The following is a 14269-nucleotide window of genomic DNA, read 5'->3' on the forward strand; positions in this document are numbered from 1 at the left end:
ATGGAACGCCGGGAGTGCCACTTTCGGCGACCTTTTAATGCGGCGACTGGCATTCAGCAGCGACTTTTGTCATTAGCGGCAGCTACACCATCCGGCGACTTGTGTATATGGCGACTTTTTAATTTGGCGACTTTTACATTTTGGACCAATTAAATGTTGACCTTTGACATTAGGTCAAAACGTACGAAAGCAACGGCTGTTTTCCAGTCTAGCAATTGTTCACGTTTATATTTTATGAAGAAAGAAGATAGATAGGCCTTCGTCGATTGTCGTAGATTAATATGGTTTCCCCATCCATGATATGTCCGAATAAAAATTTTAAATGGATCAAAAACTTAACGAGATTCTAAATGAACTGTCTATGACGCATGTAATACCTGCATTTATTAGGGAAAAGGTAAGCCTAGGCTAGTTAAATAAAGGCTAGGCCTAGGCCTAGGCTAGCTAGGCCTACTAGGCTAGCTAGAGGGCCTAGGCTAGTAGGCCCCTCATCCTACTAGACGAGGCCTAGTACTCTAGCCTTAGTTAGGCCCTCTCTACTATATAGTGTACTAGGCCTAGGATCTGATCTCTTTAAATTAAACTGTTTGTGTTGTGTACTTAAATACATGGCAGTAATGTGTGCTATACAAGTAATAATAATGTTTAATTGTTATGTTTATTGTGAAGAAAATGGGAATTTGTAGAGGCTGATTTGCTTCGGGGGTGAGGAGCAATAGTAATAAATAAATATATATTAAATTTAACATTTGACCATGTTAAAAACATGTAGTTGATGTGTTTTTTTATACCATAAAAGTCCTACTGGTGTAGATTAGTATGACCCACAAACAACATTATAAATAGAAAAATAATTATTAAATGCCCTGTAGTATTGCTAATATTAATAAATTTCTAGTTTTTTTTGTTTTCATGACAACTTTAATTTAGGTAATAATCAATTTACTGAATTTATGTAGATTACTATCGAAATAGTTACTGAACTGTCTGATGCGGAATTCCATCAACTTGGAATTGAAGATGAAGGACAATGTTCAGAGTTAAAAGAAGAATGTCAAAGAGTAATGGAAATGGAGGAAAATCTGCAAAAGGATAGTGATTCAGACAATCAAATTATTAAAAGGTTACTTGACTCTCTGGGTACAATGTCAACTCAATTGCAATTCATTTGTCTGTAAGCCGCCGAACTGTGTTTAGAAGATTACAAAGTTTGGGCATTTCTTCTCGAATGTATAGTGACATTGATGAAGCTACACTAGATGATAATGTTCATTCTATATTATTGAGTCACCCAAATACTGGAGAAGTCATGATGAAAGGTTATTTAAAACATAGACACATAACTGTACCAAGAAAAGATCTGAGAAAATCATTAAGACGGATTGATGGTGGAGGGGCAGATTTTAGGAGGAGGAGACGTTTACACAGACGTGTCTACTCTGTAGAAGGACCTAATCACCTTTGGCATATTGATGGCAACCACAAATTAATAAGGTTTGTTTGGTTTAAACAAGATGATTAGATAGACCAAGAAAGGCGTTTCAATTCAAACCAAAAGAGTTTTATTTAATTTGATATAATTTGAAACATAATATAACAGAATAATTCAAAAGAAAAATAGTAATTACATGCCACATTATTGACCAAAAGAGGCTTAAATAAATTAATTGTAATTTTGTAAAACGGTAGCCCTATTGAAATTTATTCAGAATTTATTATTTGCATTTTCTTTTATATTAAGTCTAAAATCCAATAAAATTGTTTAAAAGGGGTATTATGAATTTTCAAATTTGGTATTTTTTTTTAAGATGGGGATTTGTTGTTCATGGTGGCGTTGATGGTTATAGTCGTCTTCCAGTATACCTAAAATGTTCTACAAACAATCGATCATCAACTGTGCTTACAGCATTCCAAGAAGCAGTTGAAATGTACGGGCTTCCATTACGTGTCCGATCAGATGCTGGAGGAGAAAATGTTAAAGTTTGGCAGTACATAACACAAAAAAGAGGTAAATATAGGAATGAAGCATTATAGTTCCGGTTTTGTTTTTTTTTTTGCAATTATACATTTTGAATGCTTGATTGTTTATGGTATTTTTTGTTAACACTGTATATTGTATTATAATTGAATATATTACAACAACTTGGCAATGTGCATTTTACAGGTGAACCAGGTCTAATAGTTGGGAAGAGCACCCACAACCAGAGAATCGAAAGACTTTGGGGAGACGTTTTCCAAGGATGTTTACAGTATTTTTATCAGTTATTTTCCCACTTGGAAAACTCTGGGGATTTGGATACATTAGATGAGATCCAATTGTTTGCATTACAATATGTATTCACTCCGAGAATTAATAGATCACTTCAAGATTGGTTTAATGGTTGGATCAATCATAAAATAAGAACGGAAAATAGAAAGACTCCTTTGCAATTGTGGGTTGATGGGCAGGTTGAACAGTACACTGGCTTTGATGATGTTTTGCAAGAGGTAATTGACAACATTTTATTTTTATTTTGGATGAAAATGTAATTGGAGGCGAAACATCCTAAAGCTCATTTTGCCCTTTATTATTAACCTGGAAATTCTTCTAAATTAATAAAAGGTCCAAATAAATAAATTTTGGTAAATAATGGATTTTTATTATTTCTTTGTTTGGTAGAATGTTGTAGCGGATCTGGAATTAGATGAAAGAGCAAGAGGGCATGTAGTAGTTGAAGAGCCACGAAATCTACTGATGGATGAAGTGTATCATCAGCTACAAGAAGAAATCAGCCCATTAAGACCTAGCTCTCAGCATGGTGTAGACGTGTATTGTGATGTCTTACAGTACATCAGTAATAATGTTATTGATGAATAAATCGTTTTTTTTAAATACTGTAGTACAGTATCCCTGACATACAAAATTTGTGAATAAAGTTAGTGAATAAAAATATTTTAGAAATAACTCATCAATAGCCAGTGCCCCTCAACTTCCTTTCTATTTTGCTATCCCTGTTTATGCTTCTCTTAAAAGATACAAAATTCAGGAATGAAAGTATTGTTGATTGAATAACGTATTATGTAATTACCTTAACTAGAAAGTTTGTAAATAAGTTTCAACAAATATTAGTAAAAAGTTTTTATTGCAAAGAAAATATGATGCATAGTTGTACAGAGACTAGACTAATTTATAAACTGTACATATAATACAACAACAACTTTGTAATAAATGGAAAAATGTATGGTAAAAAAGTATTAAATATTGATGCAATATGTTACACAGTATTTTGATTTGGAAAAGACAGCAATAAATCCATATGGGGGAAGCTACACTCTACTTAGCAACATAAAAGATACTACTGTAGATCTACATTTGTCTAAAAATGAAAAAAAATACAAACAAATTGAAACAAGGAGCTTGTACCTATTTCAAATTTTGAACAACAACAACAACAAACATTAGGTATAGAAATTTAAAATGAAAGGTACCTATGTATTGCAACTAAGAACTATTTAAACAAATGTGAAATAGTAAAACAAAGATTTGCACAACATTTTTAGAGGGGATGTAGGTGATGTAATAGAGCTCCACACTTTAATTTTTGGCGTACACTATAAAGAAACTACAGCTACATCTAATTATACAAATACTATGCTGTGCCGAAAGACTGCGAATTTAGGATACCAAAATCCATAGCTTCTTTAAATTTGATGTAGTCGGAGTGGCTAGTTGGAAGTCTAAGCACCACACTGCATGTGTTTGCTGTTGGGAATTTTTCATCGTTGTGCGAAAAGTTTATTGTGGGCAATTCTGAAAAGGTCGTTATTGGGATGCTGGTGGTTCCGCTGGAAAAAGCCAATACATCAGCTAGAGTAGATTGGACTGTTCCCTCTGAAAAAAAAAATGAAACAGGTGTAGTTGGACAATTTTCATTATGTTAAGAAAAGCCCATGCAACCAAAGTATTTTTAAATAAAAGATACAATAGACAATAACATAATACTGTAGTTCAATTAATACACTAATTGCATTACATACATACGCTCAATTTAAAAATTGTTCACACTGTACCTTCAATGTCAAGCAGGTAATCATACCAGAAAGCGGCAGTTACCTCTTCCTTTGCTCTTTTGTTGCTTCCTCTCTCGCTATAAGCAACAAAAAAGAGGTCTCTCAGCGTTTCTGCTGTTATTGCAGGAACTTCACTATGTAGGAAGCATTTCCTGCATGCTACAGGATTTTCTCTGACAATTTGCAGGACACAAAGTGTCTCAAGCCCGGAAAGCATTCTACAAAAAAAGGATAAATAAGAATTTGCGTATAATTTTAAAATGAATGAATTAAGGAAAGTCAGGCCAAGGAAATCTAATAACGGGATGCTGAGCTTGACCTTTCAAGTAGACACAATATTTCAGATTTTACAGTTATTTTAATTTTTGCCCATTTGAATTGAAATTATATATATCGTTAACCTTCATTTTGATGATGTTGAAATTGAAATGCATGGTCTATTTCGTGATCACATAAATTGTTCCATTTTGTCTACAGATTGTTTTGACCTTTGCATAACGATTCTAAATAACATCTAACATATACCAATTTCTTACAAATTTACAAACCTTTCAAAGGCTGATCGTGTCCTGTCAAGGACATAGAATCTTACAGCATTGGACACAATTTTGTTTTTTTTATCTAGCGAGTCTATGTGTGTTAACACACCCGCTAAACTCAAAAAATCTTCAGCCTCATCCACAGCTGATTGTAGTGAACAGAAGTGGATGACTGAATCTAGACAGAAATAAAAACATTAAGCATGAATCAAACTGGAATTGAACATTAAGTATATTTGAACTTTGGAAAATCTAAAATGCTCAGTGGCATATTGGATATTAAATAAATTCTATAAATAAGAATGTTGAATAATAACAGAAAAGAGAGCATTTTTTGATTACACAAAGATGGTTAATAGCTATATTTGACCTCCGCCAAGATGGTTATATTTTCACCCCTGTATGTTGTTGTGTGTCTGTGAACTGCCTAGAGACCACAGTTTTTATCCGATTCTCAACAAACTCAGTCAAACTCTGGAATAATCTTTCACCAGATATTTGCAGCTCTATAAATTCATTAACTTTGCAATCGTTTAAAAATTTGATCTAACTGTATTTTTCTCTTGCTTCTTGTGATATTGTAGTCTTTAAAAACGTTTTCATAATTTTCCATTTCTATTGTTTATATTTGTAATTTGTAAGTGTTAACTGGACTTCAAGGAAGAACAATGTACAAATATTGAATGAATATCCAGAATAAAGAAAGATTTGTATCTATCTATATAATTGTGGTTACATTTTGAAGGGTCAGGGTCAAAGATCAAGGTCCACAAAAAAAAAAGAAAAAAAAAACTTGAACCAGCGATCTCAACTGTGAGAGGCTGGATACATAACCAATACACCAAACTCTCATCCACAACTTTGTAGTGTTCTTACTATATATTATTTGCATACAATGTGTGTAGTAAACAAATAAAATAAACAAACAATTTAATTGTATGATAGTTTATGCAAGTAATGTTTTACAATAATAAATGTTTACCTTCATCAATTTTGACTGTATTTCTAAGTCGCCAACATCATCAAGTCCAGCAGTTGAACGGTTGTATCCATAGGCTATGGCCTCGTACAGAGTGTTGGAAAAAAACGTTGGTGATGGACCGCCATGTACAAGAGACATAGCAATCAATTGTCCAGCATAAAAGTAATTGTCATTGGCCATTGCTGGAAAAAAACAAATATATATATCAACTTACTATTATTTTGCCCCAGGTATGTTTTTTATGTAATGTTAATTACATGGTGGTAGGAAGTCTGGTATATGTGTAAAGATGGATACGAAGCTTTACCGTTTACCATTAAACACACAGCAAGGACCTGTCTCATACATAAAACATATTGGATGGTTGTACTAGTAAAACAGTAATTAGTCCTACTTTACTATAATCAATGATACAACCATTACTTTACACTTACAATCTTTCCCATCATGCCAGTATTTATTTACAGAGAATTCACATTAGTGTTAAGGGGCAGGGTTTTGTGTATGCAAGCTTTTTTCAGTTTGAATTTGCTATTTTTTTTACAACACAAAACAATACTAGTATCTTACCTGTGCCATTCATTGCCAATACTCTTTGGGTAGGTGGTCCTTTAAAAAGATTGCTGTTTTTAATGTGGTCAAGAACTAATGAAAAAAACTCTCTTCGAGGGCCACCAACATCAATTGCACCTTCTGTCTGCCCAATTGAATCTGTGAATTTGACGGAAATCCGGTTGGCTGGATCAAATGTTTTCCGTTTCAGGCCTCTTACTGCTCCATCCCAAATTCTAGTCCTGCAGATGTTGAAAATACTAATTGTTGTGCTGTCTGATTTTGCTGTATTCAACGAGTTAAACAACTCTGCAGTAGTCAATGTAGTAGGTCTGGAAAACAGAAAAAATCTTTAGTGGAACTGCAGAGTGGAACTGCAGATGTATTAAAATATTTTTTTAAATTTACAATTTCAATAATCATGTCCCAACAGTTGTTCTATAAAAGATCTGGCTCTTATGTTTGGGCACATTTTTCATTCTGATATATGATATAAAAGAAAATCTTCCACTACATGCTGTTTTGTATCAGGTTTAGTGTACAGTTTGTTAAGGTTGGATATGTTTATATTGTTAAACAGTGCAAAAGTTAGAGTAGAAAATAGTAAATGTAGAATGATCATGATCGTGAAAAAGCATAATACTGTACTCATTCGGTGATTTAATACTGCTGGAAACTTACAAAAACACATACAGAAAATAAAAATAAAAATTACTTCTCATCCATCAAGCTGCGCATGCTACTGAAATGTCTTCATCATCATAATCATCTTCTGCAGAGTCAGAAGACAGATAAATTGACTCCTCTAAAATAGAGCAATACTGGCTGAAAAATATAATATAACACAAATAAGAACCATACAGATTATCCAGTAAAGTCTTTGCTTACACACAAAAATAGGAAAGAACTGTTAAAATTACAGTAACTACAGTATTTATAAGAAATTGAGCTGAAAAAATATATTTGTTGTAAGCATTAGAGACAATGCCCTATATAGTTGATAATTTTTTCACCAAAAATAAAAAAGTTGATTTATGCCTTGAAAAATAAGACAAATATACCTGTAAGATGCTGACGTTGATGCTGATGTTAAAGGTCCTCCTATGGTCAAAGACTCTTGCCTATCAGATCTAGTATATAATAATGTTAAAAAAATTATATTGTATGTGGTATTTAATTTTGTTCATTTACTTCAAATATATAACAGAAATAAAGCCAAAATACCTGCGTGATTTCGTTTCTATAGGTTAATTTTACAGTACAAAAAATATTTGCAAGGCAAGTAATTGATTCAATGTTATGCAATATTAAATTAATAAATCCAACTATCAAATCAAACAACTATGTTATTATATTTGTAAATAAAGAGAAATAAAAGTAATTAATTTTTGCCTTTTAACACAAAAAAAGGCCAAAAGTACCTTCTGGATGCTGACGTTGATGCTGATTTTGAAGGTCCTCCTATGGTGAAAGACTCTTGCCCATCAGATCTACTATATAATAATTTTGAAATACCCATACATTATCAATATATAGTACATATTAGTATTTGCCATATAGAAATCAGTTATTCTCCATAGTAATACCAGGTTCACTCTTCCCTCTTCTCTGTATTAGTTTAAAGTATGTGCATTGCAAGATAGGTAATTGATAAATCCTAATAAATAAGTGTAATAAGAAAAAGTCTAATGAAAAAAGGCCAAATAATTTAAATTACCTTTCCAAAGAACAGGTTTTCACATGTTCCTTTAGTAAGTGTACGGCAAACAGTTCATGACACTTTAAACAGTGCTCCGATAAGCCACTTTCTACAGAAATTGAATTCTAGGAAAAAAAAGAAAAATTTGAAAAACTATCTGTCAAAACCATTTATTAAATAAAATTATCGAATGGCAATTCATTGAAATACCTTTCCAAACATTTTGCCTGTATATTCTTCAAGGTAAAAAAAGGCAAAAAGATATTACAATATACAGATATAGGTTGTATATATATAATAGAGGTAGGCCTACTTTATATATTCAAATTATGTCCGAAAACAATGAAATAAATGCCCCCCCCCCCCCCCCCCCCACCTACCAACTCTCCACAAATTAAAATCCTGGATCTGGCATGGATTGGGATGTATGGTAGTTTTTAGTGTACTTACTTTTCCTGAATCCAGATTGAGCTGGTTTTGAATGGGTCGGATGTAAATACGTCCAGACCCAGTTCTATCTTTGATGTTTTTTGGTGTGTACGCACCACTTATTGGGACTAAAGCCCTATTGTTCCCAGAACACGAAAGCAACTCATAGCCACCACCTTCTGTAAGTTTTGGAAATAACTCCATCATTACTTCCTTCAGCTTGGATGGTGACAAATTAGAGTGCTTTATTGACATCACCTTTTCTCCAAGATCAGCATCTGCCAACTCCTGCTTTTCGGCCATGGTTGGGGCATGTTCCATTTCAGGATCTGCCAAACAGACTACCTTTTTGGTCCATGAGGTGCCACCATAACCTTGCCCTTTTCTTTTTTTACCTTGGTTTTTTGTTTCTCTATTGCCTATTATTGCAGATAACAGGGTGCCTAGGAAAATGAATATTTACTATCAAAGTGAAATAAACATACATGCTATAGGTCTAATGTTAATTCCAATACCCACATTTGTGCATTAGGTTGTCCAAAGTCAATTTTGTGTGTGACATACAGTATGGTTGGTCTCAATGGATTTAAAGCTGTAGAGACCTGTACATACTATTATATATGTGGCATACATTACTTTTAGCTTTTTAATTATTTTACTTTTAATTTATTTACAGCATTTTGGAATGCTATTAAGTATTTTGTTGATTTGTTTTTGACTTAAAATGTGAATAGACACCACATTTACTCCCCATAGGGTAATCTGGAAATGTCTGTGGTCCACTATTTGTTTATAGGATTAACCATTATATATTCTTTTGGTCATTGATATCTGTTTCGGCCATTAATCAATTAGCTTTAATTCCTGTTTTAGTAATTAAGTGTATTTTCTTTGTTCTGATAATGATTAAACTTAATGCAAATGGTTTGGAAGAGCATTCGCAGTCAGAGCCTTAAGTGAGCAACATCAATAAAGCAATTTCTCACACTATATTTTGTACCTGTATTTGAGTCTTTTGTGTTTTGCACGTCGTGTAATAGTAAAGGTTACATATAATTATTAATTAACTTCCATTAGACCATTTGATATATATTGCGTACAATTTATTTTTCAGGTGTAGGCCTATAACAAAATAAAATCAAGTGGGAGACTTTTTTATAGTTTCTATAAAATAAATCCTTAACAATATTTGTGGAAGTATACACTGTTATATTAGGCTAAGATTGGATGCGAAAGGGTGTCATTCACACCTGACTACTACTACCTAACATTATTACTATTATCTATGCTAGCAATTAATTGAAACAGTAAAAACATACCATTTAATCTGAATTTGTTACGAAGTCTGTGCTTATCTCCTATCGACACTACACCCAGCATGTCAAGTTCAGAGTTGGTTAGTGAACCAATGTTTGCAGCATCAATCTAAATAATTTTTATTTAAAAAAAATGTTTATCTTACCCAAATTCAAACAATATTTGAAATATCAAATCAAAATATATATTTATTTTCTATCAAAAACATAATTATAAAATATATAAACATAGAAATGTAATAAAGTTTTTTAAAAATGGCAGACAAAGGACAATGACAAGAGAATTAAGTACCTCTTTTATAAATTGATCAATGGCAAATACTGAGGGCTAATTAAAAAATTAGCTTCTCCAACTGATTTAAATAAACATTTTTGCTTTGATTTGATGAAATAAGATTGTTTGTTGAGTGTAGGTTTCATATTAAATAGGCAATCAAATTTATTATTACATTGGTCTGTTTTACCCATTAATTAATCAGTTATCAGACCTAGAAAGCTGGACCTTTTCTGTTTTGTAGGCCTACAATACATAGTTTTTACCACCATGGACATGGAGGAACTTTCCTTCATGGCACCAGTAATGATATTAATGATGTATTTATTACTACTACTAAATTTCTCAATTATTGTGACAATGTGAGTCTAGCCGGGCCTACACCTTACAAGTTATAGGGCCTACTAGGCTTAGGCCTATTAATATTATAGGGCCTCTCTATCTAGCTAGGTCTAGCCATGGAGTAAAGAATTCTTTACTCCATGGTCTAGTAGCCTAGTAGAGAGATATAGGTGGCTATATAGAGGCCAGCTTATTCTACTAAATAAAAAACAAACAAAAATCCTTACATTTTCTCTTTCAAAATTGACATGAAGATGTCCTAAATTAATTTCATCAAGAATTTCACGCAACGTTTTCATTTTGAAGGTGCTTTCATAAAGATGTACACATGAATAATAATAAAATACTAAATGAATCAACACTCTGGCATGCGCTGCATGCAACAACAGATAAGAGAGGTAATTTGATCCTGATAAGTTGGTTAGCCTTTTCATTCCAGACGTTGCAAAATGTCCCGTGACCTTCCAAGGTTAAGCTGTTATCGTTGCGCAATTAGTCGGCATACAACAAAGCTGCCTAATCCTTAAGTCGCCAAATAAAGAAGTCGCCGACAAAGTTATTCAACCGAAACAAAGTCGCCACATAAAAATAAATGTTAAAGTCGCCGAGTCACCGCATGAAAAAGTTGCAGCTGAATGGTAAAGTCGCCGGGTAGTCGCATAAAAAAGTTGCAGGTGAATGGTAAAGTCGCCGAGTCGCCGCATAAAAAGTTGCAGCTGAATGGTAAAGTCGCCGAGTCGCCGCATGGAAAAGTCGCCGCTAAGTACCAAAGTCGCCGAAATGCTTAGGTCGCCGAAAGAAATAGCAGTCGCCGCATTAAAAGGTCGCCGAAAGTGGCACTCCCGGCGTTCCATAGTACGTGTGGATAAATTCAATTGTCTCGTTAAAAATCACAGTTTTTGTACGACGCAACATCAATCAATGGTCTTTCTAATACTGAACCTATTGTATGAATTATATTAAGATAGATATGAAGTAGTACTAACTACAGTAGTTAGGCTATCCAGGACCTAGTCCTAGGCAGCTTTTTTTAGTTAGGTCTAAAGCCTAGAGGAGTAGTAGTAGGGGTGTCAGATGAAATCGGTCGCGCTTGAAATCGGTCGCGTTTGAAATCCGTCGCCATAAAATCAACTTCCGGTATTTTGTATGGCGCGCCGCTAGAGCTATACTTCTGATGATATCTGTCGCGTTTGAAATCGGTCGTGTTTGAAATCGGTCGCGCTATTTTGTATGGATTTGAGCAGGATGCATGCTAGAGCGGGATATACATTTTTCGTTTATATATAGATTTAATTGATATTTTTTAGGAACTAGAATATTTATGTGGATATTTTTTACTTGGTTAATAATAATAAATATTTATTATGAATCATTAAATTAATTTTTTTTTGTATTTCACAGGTTTCGGAGGACTGTGTCTTTTCAAAATGGCCATTTCTAAACACGTTTAAATATATTAGTCATAATGTTATAATAGGCATAATGTTATATTAGGCATATAATAATTTACCTCTATTTATATGTACTGTAATTAATATATTACAGTATATAGAGAATATACGTCTGTCGTGTCTTTTATTATGCAAACAATTACGTATGGTTTTAGGATATTAATAAAATATATAGATAATATGCCGTTATAAATCAATCTACCGGCCTACAGTAGGACTATGATGTACAATGATAGATGTGAGAATAATAATGTATGGATAATAAAGGTGGAAACGATTCTCAAAGGGGTAATCTGCACTGATATTTAAACATTTAGATTTACGAACGACGTATGAATGTGAGACACTGAGTTGCACTTACTTAATTATTTACATTAAATGATTATTATAAATGAAGAAATAAAAGATATTCAAATTAAAATCTATAGTATCGCCGACGTATATACGTAAATTATATATAAATCATACTGTCAAATTATAGAAACAGTGCTTTATTCGTAATTATTATGGATAAGCAAGCCTGAGCTACAGCGATTTTAATTGCTTTTGCTTATCCTTGCCTCCTTAGATTTCCACGTGTCTTGATTTCGTTACTTATGTTTTAAATGTATTTCGATTTTAAAGGCTAAATAAAGAATGAATGAATGAATAAACATGATCTCATAATCGCGTCGAGCATCTATAGCTCATTGGATCGTTTCACAAAAAAACCCGTGCGGAGGCGCGCCTATAGACGTTTCAAACGTATGGTTATTAGTAATAGTGCGTGTTTTTTAAAAAGGGAAAACCCCGTCATCAAAATAACGTATTGTTAACAGCTGCACGATCATAGAAGGCGCATGTCCGATATGGCGTATTCGGGGGTTTATTTCAGTAAATCGCCTTTTAACCATCCGCATATAATGATCATTTTACTAAAAACTATTTTAAACATTAGAAATAAAAATATACACGTGATTTGCCTCAACAATAATCATTATACACTTAATATTATCCTACATAACGGATAGAAATAAAATAGAAATAAGGTGATCGAATAGTAGGTATGTTGTTAACGACATGGATATGATATAATCTGCCACAGTATGCATAAGTATAAAAATGGATACGCTGACTTTACGGGCTATATTGTAAAAATTATTGTTTTTAAATAAATTGTTCTCTTTTACGTAATTGTTTGCATAATAAAAGACACGACAGACGTATATTCTCTATATAATATATTAATTACAGCACATATAAATAGAGGTAAATTATTATATGCCTAATATAACATTATGCCTAATATAATATTATATTTAAACGTGTTTATAAATGGCCATTTTGAAAAGACATAGTCCTTCTCCGAGACCTGTGAAATACAAACAAAAAAATTAATGTGTATGATTGATAATAAATTTATTAACCAAGTAAAAAATATCCACATAAATAATCTAGTTCCTAAAAGATATCAATTAAATCTATATAAATTAAACGAAAAATGTATATCCCGCTCTAGCATGCATCCCGCTCGATCCATACAAAATAGCGCGACCGATTTCAAACGCGACCGATATCATCAAAAGTATAGCTCTAGCGGCGCGCCATACAAAATACCGGAAGTTGATTTTATCGCGACCGATTTCAAACGCGACCGATTTCATCGTAAACCATAGTAGGTAGGCCCTTTTTTTAGTTAGGAATAGCTAGCTATTAGGCCTATATAGATAGTATCATATCATTCATGACATAGCAGGGCCGTAGCCAGCATGAGGCAGATTTTCACCACCCATCCCAATTTTCCAGCACAGATCGTCATATTTCATATTAAAGATGTATTGTCCCCCTGAAAAAATAATTATTTAACATTTTTTTGCCATTTTAATGTCATTTTAATGTAACATAATAGTTATCCACTTTGACCAAAAATTGGATCGAAAAAAATGCATCTACTTTTAATGCATTTATTATTGAAATAAATGTTTAATTTCAATATAATTTGTCAATAAAAATTCTGTAACATGTTACTGCTGATAATGTTGCTGTTTTCAAAGAATATCAATCGATCAATCAATATCAAGGATATTATTTCAATCATTAAGTTAATATAAACCTACATGTTATGATGATAAATTTGTCCGATTTTTATTCTTAAAAGTTAACAAAAACCGTGTACAGTATCAACAGTAACATTTTAGTTGTATTGACAGACAATTTTTGTGCTACGGAAGCCATCTTGCAGAGATGACAAACAAACAGTGGATTTTTGGACACTATGTTGATTAAAAAATTGTACACGTACGAAGGGTTGTATGAGAACAAAAATTACTGTGAAATGTTTTTAAAAGATTGGCCTACATAACTGTATGATTGAAAAAAAAAGTTTTCACCGCATTGTAGTGTTTCTTCGATGGATTGGTGGCGAAAACATTTTTATAATTTACCGAACGATCGCGACTGAAATGATCTGTTACCAACTAGGCTACCCTCTAGTCTACCTTCTTTTAAACAGGCCTAGGCCTACTACTAGCTAGTAAGCTACTACTATTCTAGAATAGTCGAGAGACATTTCTTTTTTTGGGTGATGGTAAAATGCATTAATTAAATTAAAAGTGTTTATTGGAGGAAAAAAATAGTTGAGGCTTTTATCCGATGG

The 14269-nt window shown here is 32.9% G+C and overlaps 6 protein-coding genes across 9 annotated transcripts in view; 3 read left to right on the forward strand and 3 right to left on the reverse strand.

Annotated features, from left to right (window-relative positions):
* LOC144842648 (transmembrane 9 superfamily member 2-like) overlaps positions 1-14269 on the forward strand; it is a 119394-nt gene that overhangs the window by 46843 nt on the left and 58282 nt on the right. The window lies entirely within an intron of this gene.
* LOC144842685 (beta carbonic anhydrase 1-like) overlaps positions 1-14269 on the reverse strand; it is a 307431-nt gene that overhangs the window by 7120 nt on the left and 286042 nt on the right. The gene's annotated exons all lie outside the window — the stretch shown is intronic.
* LOC144842644 (transmembrane and coiled-coil domain-containing protein 3-like) overlaps positions 1-14269 on the forward strand; it is a 48800-nt gene that overhangs the window by 46 nt on the left and 34485 nt on the right. The window contains exon 1 of one of the 4 annotated variants that reach the window (XM_078699132.1): positions 10942-11038. The exons of 1 other annotated variant lie outside the window; for it this stretch is intronic. The gene's annotated coding sequence lies outside the window, so the exon portion shown is untranslated. 2 more of the 4 variants (XM_078699131.1, XM_078699134.1) reach the window with 2 other exon arrangements.
* On the forward strand, positions 6-3219 carry LOC144842680 (uncharacterized). Its single transcript, XM_078699204.1, has 5 exons — positions 6-397; positions 960-1494; positions 1809-2008; positions 2165-2487; positions 2660-3219. The coding sequence occupies exons 2-5, from the start codon at positions 1229-1231 to the stop codon at positions 2855-2857; spliced, it is 987 nt and encodes a 328-aa protein (XP_078555330.1). The 5' UTR covers positions 6-397; positions 960-1228; the 3' UTR covers positions 2858-3219.
* On the reverse strand, positions 3497-4663 carry LOC144843157 (G2/M phase-specific E3 ubiquitin-protein ligase-like). The gene is made up of 2 exons (XM_078699879.1): positions 4051-4663; positions 3497-3871 (listed from the first exon to the last, which is right to left on the reverse strand). The coding sequence occupies exons 1-2, from the start codon at positions 4265-4267 to the stop codon at positions 3630-3632; spliced, it is 459 nt and encodes a 152-aa protein (XP_078556005.1). The 5' UTR covers positions 4268-4663; the 3' UTR covers positions 3497-3629.
* On the reverse strand, positions 4708-6849 carry LOC144843387 (G2/M phase-specific E3 ubiquitin-protein ligase-like). Its single transcript, XM_078700172.1, has 4 exons — positions 6839-6849; positions 6142-6365; positions 5572-5753; positions 4708-4767 (listed from the first exon to the last, which is right to left on the reverse strand). Exons 1-4 carry the CDS (start codon positions 6847-6849, stop codon positions 4708-4710), a joined length of 477 nt encoding a protein of 158 aa, XP_078556298.1.

This window comes from Antedon bifida, chromosome 5 (genome assembly GCF_963402885.1).
Source record: "Antedon bifida chromosome 5, ecAntBifi1.1, whole genome shotgun sequence".
NCBI lineage: Eukaryota > Metazoa > Echinodermata > Crinoidea > Comatulida > Antedonidae > Antedon > Antedon bifida.

Bases quoted from the DNA above. Each gene is read 5' to 3' on its own strand.
- LOC144843157 (XM_078699879.1), bottom strand. From the start codon at position 4,267: ATGCTTTCCGGGCTTGAGACACTTTGTGTCCTGCAAATTGTCAGAGAA. The intron at 3,872-4,050 runs GTACAGTGTGAA...TTTTTTTTTCAG, and splicing joins TTACCTGCTTGACATTGAAG to AGGGAACAGTCCAATCTACT.
- LOC144843387 (XM_078700172.1), bottom strand. The intron at 5,754-6,141 runs GTAAGATACTAG...GTTTTTTTCCAG, and splicing joins ATTGGCAATGAATGGCACAG to CAATGGCCAATGACAATTAC. The intron at 4,768-5,571 runs GTAAACATTTAT...ATTTCTGTCTAG, and splicing joins TACAGTCAAAATTGATGAAG to ATTCAGTCATCCACTTCTGT.
- LOC144842680 (XM_078699204.1), top strand. From the start codon at position 1,229: ATGTATAGTGACATTGATGAAGCTACACTAGATGATAATGTTCATTCT. The intron at 1,495-1,808 runs GTTTGTTTGGTT...TTTTTTTTTAAG, and splicing joins GGCAACCACAAATTAATAAG to ATGGGGATTTGTTGTTCATG. The intron at 2,488-2,659 runs GTAATTGACAAC...TTTGTTTGGTAG, and splicing joins TTGATGATGTTTTGCAAGAG to AATGTTGTAGCGGATCTGGA.